This window comes from Pinus tabuliformis, chromosome X (genome assembly GCF_031772625.1).
Source record: "Pinus tabuliformis cultivar Carrire ecotype Pingquan chromosome X, CPIR1, whole genome shotgun sequence".
Lineage (NCBI taxonomy): Eukaryota > Viridiplantae > Streptophyta > Pinopsida > Pinales > Pinaceae > Pinus > Pinus tabuliformis.
Genome location: NC_142308.1, coordinates 1,154,443,140 through 1,154,448,354, shown reverse-complemented (window position 1 = coordinate 1,154,448,354; position 5,215 = coordinate 1,154,443,140). Strand labels below are relative to the sequence as shown.

At 34.9% G+C, this 5,215-nt stretch overlaps 1 protein-coding gene across 3 annotated transcripts; it reads left to right on the top strand.

Moving 5' to 3' along the window:
* The first annotated feature begins 897 nt into the window (after positions 1-897).
* LOC149143991 (uncharacterized) lies at positions 898-3,449 on the top strand. Of its 3 annotated transcripts, XR_016264522.1 has the most exons (3): positions 898-2,038; positions 3,061-3,372; positions 3,403-3,449. XR_016264522.1 is itself a non-coding variant. In XM_089448482.1 (2 exons), the coding sequence occupies exon 1, from the start codon at positions 1,043-1,045 to the stop codon at positions 2,033-2,035; it is 993 nt and encodes a 330-aa protein (XP_089304608.1). In that variant the 5' UTR covers positions 898-1,042; the 3' UTR covers positions 2,036-2,038; positions 3,061-3,449. The 3 variants fall into 3 exon arrangements, 2 of the variants coding, with proteins under 2 accessions (XP_089304608.1, XP_089304609.1); XM_089448482.1 differs by having other exon boundaries at positions 3,061-3,449; XM_089448483.1 differs by having other exon boundaries at positions 3,058-3,449.
* The last annotated feature ends 1,766 nt before the right edge of the window (positions 3,450-5,215 follow it).

The following is a 5,215-nucleotide window of genomic DNA, read 5'->3' as shown; positions in this document are numbered from 1 at the left end:
TGTAAGCTTTTGATCGGAAGCCTCTCTATGTAATGAGTTTATAGGTAAGATGTTAACGAGTCAATAACAAAATGTAATGGGTTTATGGTTAATAGATATATGCAACTGTACTGAAAATGAGTGATGTAATCACCGATATATTTACTTTGACCGAGCACAGACTTAATTCCAATACTACTATTTTTTGTTTAATTTTTTGCCTATATTTAATTATTCCAAATTTTAAATAAATTTACATTAACTTCATGCATAAATAAATTTACATTAACTTCATTTACATTACCCATGGTGGATTGTCTTGGCATTGTTTTACTTCTGTTGAACATTTCAAAATGAGTTTAAATATATTGTCTAAACATGAGTATTATTAGTGTCGTGATGATGAACCACATTTATTGATTGGAAACATTGACTCAAAAACACATTGTGATAGATTGAGAATAATTATATCAGAATTGCCCATATCAATAAGGCTTAAACTCATAAATAAACATTACATGTTTTAGAGTTTTTCAGCCCACTATTTTTGGGCTAAATTTTGATCTTTGTTGTTTAAAATTGGTTTATGGATTCCATGCTTTGCTTTGAAAAACCCGTTCTCTCTGAAAATTCAAAACTCAAACTTATAATTTCAACAAATCCCTACTATAAATACATCCACTGATAATATTTTTAAAAAAGACAATCTTTCGCTCTTTCTAGATACCTTTGAGTTTTAGACCATCAAACAGTTTCCTTGTATCAAACTGTTTCCAAACCCTCCGAAACTTATAAAAAATAAACTACGGATTTAAAATATTCCTTAAAAAAAGGCTATCGTATCGTATATTCCCTTTTAACGTCTCATCACGGCTCATATGGATTCCCGCCATTTCAAAAAGGTAAAAAGTTCTTGCAGTAGTAATCAGGCCGATCCAGGAGTAATTGGATGCCCATCTTATCTGGAACCATTAATTTTCGTCCTCACACATAATACTTATCTGATATCTACATTTCAAATGAACTGACGTCTCAGAACCCATAGCAGAGTTCGCCACTGAAGATGGCAATGGCGAACACTGTAACAGCAAGTCCCCTGTTCTCCCCATTCTCCCACAATCCCTCCATTGGCAAACCCTTCAATGCTGGCCGGCCCCAAAACCACTTAGCAATCAGCAAAAGACTGATCCCAACAGCGATTCACTCCAGTGAACATGTATTGAAACTGGCAGAGATTGTTCCGTCCATCAATTACGACCCCAGGGCTATTCAAATGGCGGCTCCGTTAGTGGGAGGCGCTACGGTCGCAGCTGTCGTAGCGTTGCTCTCGTTCGCAGACCCTGAGACCACGAGAAAGTCAGACGACAAAGAAGAGGTAAGAAGCTATTTCAATACGACTGGCTTTGATAGATGGAACAGAATTTATGGCCAAGCGGATGATTTGAACTCAGTTCAGATGGATATCCGTGTCGGCCATGCACAGACTGTGGAAAAGATCTTGGAAATGGTGAAGAATGATGGGCCTCTGGAGGGCATTAAGGTATGTGATGCAGGCTGTGGGACTGGAAGCTTATCGATTCCCTTGGCAATGGAGGGAGCCATAGTTTCTGCTAGCGATATATCCTCTGCAATGGTGGCCGAAGCAGAAAGGAGAGCCCAGGAATCGATAAACGAGGGTTCGAAACTTGTGAAACCCAGGTTCGAAACCCGGGACTTGGAGTCACTGGATGGGAAATATCACACCGTGGCATGCGTGGATGTTTTGATTCATTACCCACAAGACAAAGCTGCAGGGATGATTCAGCATCTTGCCTCTCTGGCTGAAAGAAGGCTGATTTTGAGCTTTGCACCGAAGACTTGGTATTACAGTATTCTGAAGAGGATTGGTGAACTTTTCCCCGGGCCTTCTAAGACTACCAGAGCTTATTTGCACTCGGAAGAGGATGTGGAGGCAGCTCTGAAAGCTGCAGGGTGGGTGGTACGGCGGCGAGACATGACCGCTACAAAATTCTACTTTTCCAGGTTGCTGGAGGCAGTTCCGGCTGGGTCTCAATGACAGGTCCGTGTATCTTCATGAATTTTCCCCTTATTATTCGAATTTTGAATTTTCTAAGAATGTCTGTAATTGCCTTAGAAATGAGGTCATTTTACAACACCGAAAATAAAGTGTATTTTGGTTCTGTGGTTTATTTGAATTTTTAAATATTCTAGGAATGTATATAACTACATTAATGAAATGAGGTGTATTTTGTTCAGCGGTTCATTTGAATTTTTAAATTTTCTGGGAATGTATATGATCACGTTAATGAAATGAGGTTTATTTTATAAATTGGCAATTCAAAAATAATGGAAATATATAATATTCACGAGGTTTATTTTATAAATTGTTAATTTAAAAAACATGGAAATATATAATATTTTGGAGCATCGCATTATGTAAGATATAGTGGGTCTGCATCCTATAAGATGTAGTGGGCTTAGAGTAATGTTCAAAAACTGTTTTTGTTTGGTTAAGAGTTTGTTTTCTTGGGAAGTAAGGAAACAGGGCAATGGGCCAAGACCCAAAAGTATCAGAGAGTAGTGAAACCCTGCTCCTTACTGACCACCAATGAATTATTCTAGGGGACATAATTTTATTTGATTAATGATGATCGCTGATAACAATGAGTGATGACTGTCCTCACTGCTGATTTGAGAACTAAGTTATGATAAGTTTTCCCACTAAAAAATTTATATGAAATATAGTGAGGTTTTATATAATATGTTAGAAAAAATTAAAACAAAAATCTTTAATGTAAATAGTAAAACTATATACATATATATATATTTCATGTAGTAAATTTTAAATCAAGATGAATCTAAATTAGTTTTATATATTTTCTATCTATGAAACTTTCAAACTTCCCCAATTTCCCCTTCTAAACTTAGCCAATTTTAGGAAGTTGATAACAGTGTCATAGTAGTGCAGTCATCATTGTATGCCATTATATTGTAAAAACATTGTTGAGCTCTGCTGTTATATTCTGTTACTAGTTTTGTTTTGTAATTGAGTAAACACAATTTTTGTTTTTGTTGAAGGAGACATTGTAAACAGCATGTGTGAACCTGCTAAGCCAGGATAGAATGTGGGTTATTGATAAAGATGAAATTATGTTGGGGTAATGCTGAGCCCTGAGCTTCACCAATTCAATATCAGAATCCAACAAGGTACATTCTCATTGTAATATTGTTTGGGGAAGAAGAGGTTTGGGCATTTTACAAGCGTGGCGTTCTCTATGTTCAAAATGAATGCTCCATGGCAGTCTTCAGAAGCCCGAGTTTTATATTCAAATTAAGATGTATAATGTAAAATATCACTGTGGCAAGAGAAAACTATTTTGCTTCAAATTCAAGGTGTTTTTTCAATGGGCTGTCAACTAAGAGGTGTATTTTCAATGGGCTGTCAACTAAGATTAGGCTTTTTTACCTTCCATATGGCATCTCTCTCTCAAATAATGTATTTACTTATGGCATCTCTCTCTCAAATAATGTATTTACTTTGTGATTGCAATACAATTTTGTTTCCACAGAGCTTGGCAATTGTGTTATAAAAACATACCAAGACACCACATATGACTATATGGGCCATGCACTAAACCGATCAAATAAGACATGCCACAGCCAATCACTCGCTTGCAATATGACACTACCAAATCCAAAACATTTTGGAGACAACTATGATAAACCTGTTTTGTACGTTCTAAGTGGTGATACCAAAGTGCATCTTTGGGCCATATTTTTTCATGGCATGGTAGGACTCTTCTTGTCCTCCTATATAAAGTAACACCAATGCTGAACAGTTCCGAATCAGTTGGGGATTAGCAGTCACTTCTGTCCATGCATAGACTTAAATTCATATAATACACAGGATTTTTGGTTGATGGGCAAGTTTTAGCAATCGTATTTTCCATAGCAAGCAGTAATCTGTGCTATGCAGTAATCTGTAATACATATTTCTGTGATCGATGTAAGGGAAATTGAATATTTATCAGTGAATAATACTCATGATACATTCCACTCCCCATTTTTTAAAATTCGAGATTCTTTAACCACGGTGTTGGATATAAGAAAGAAATAAAGTTAGATATAAAATTATTTAATTAAGTCAGATATTTGAAATGGTATGTGTCGATTTCATGTTAAGTGTAGAAATTACAAATCTCTTTTTTAATGAAACGTAACCAGCCTAGATCCATCTAACTCTGGATCTATCATGCGCTGAGTGGGATCGAATCTCTCGAGGTGCAAACCTTCTTTTTGGAGTGTAGAATTTGAGGAAAGGTTTGCACTTTGAGGGATTCGATCCCTCTCGGTGCATGATAGATTCAGAGTTAGATGGATCTAGGCTGGTTCCAGCTGAGGGAAGTAATGTCATATTTTTAGATTATCATTATTATGTATATGTTTGAGATAAACCTCATACTTTGAAATTTACATTTTCTTTGCTTGACATGACCATATAATTATGTTTTTTAATTTAGTCTATGTTGCTTGCCTTGAATAGTTTGTACGTCTGTGTTTGGATGTTTTGAGTGGTTTGTGTTTATGTGTTTGGATTTAGATGGTAATGTTTGTGAATGTTACAGTTTTTGTGTTATATTTCTATATGTGTATATAATTGTCTATTAGTAATTAGTTGGTGATGAAGAAGGAAGACAATCTTGTCAATAGTTTGCAGGAAGATTGACATTGCACATATATTTCATTTAATTTTAAGTGTCGCAGTTTTTGCCAACTAATTAATTATTAATAGTGTCCCTCCAGGTGTTACTAAATATATCTTGTAGAGTAGTTTTAATTTTAAATTTTTTGGGCTACCTCAATCAGTGGAGATGATTGATATTGTTAATAACTTTAATTATGAAAAATGATGAAATAAAATTTTTGAATGCAAAGTGACAATGTAATATTGTTGAATGGAAAAAAATGTGAATAATAAGAATGTAGTCAATTACAAATAGTTTTCATTGTGATCAATCTCAACTATTCTTATTGTCACCCCTATTAGTTTTGTCATATTTTCATATTGATTATATGAAAAGTGTTGTTGAAATCGTAAACCATTCAAATCTTTAACTTGATATATTATAGTAAACATCTTACATTTTCTCTCTTGCTCTCCAATATTAATAGGTTGAATTACTATAACACAAAAATCAATGCACATTGTCAATAATTTTTTTATGCTTACACCAAG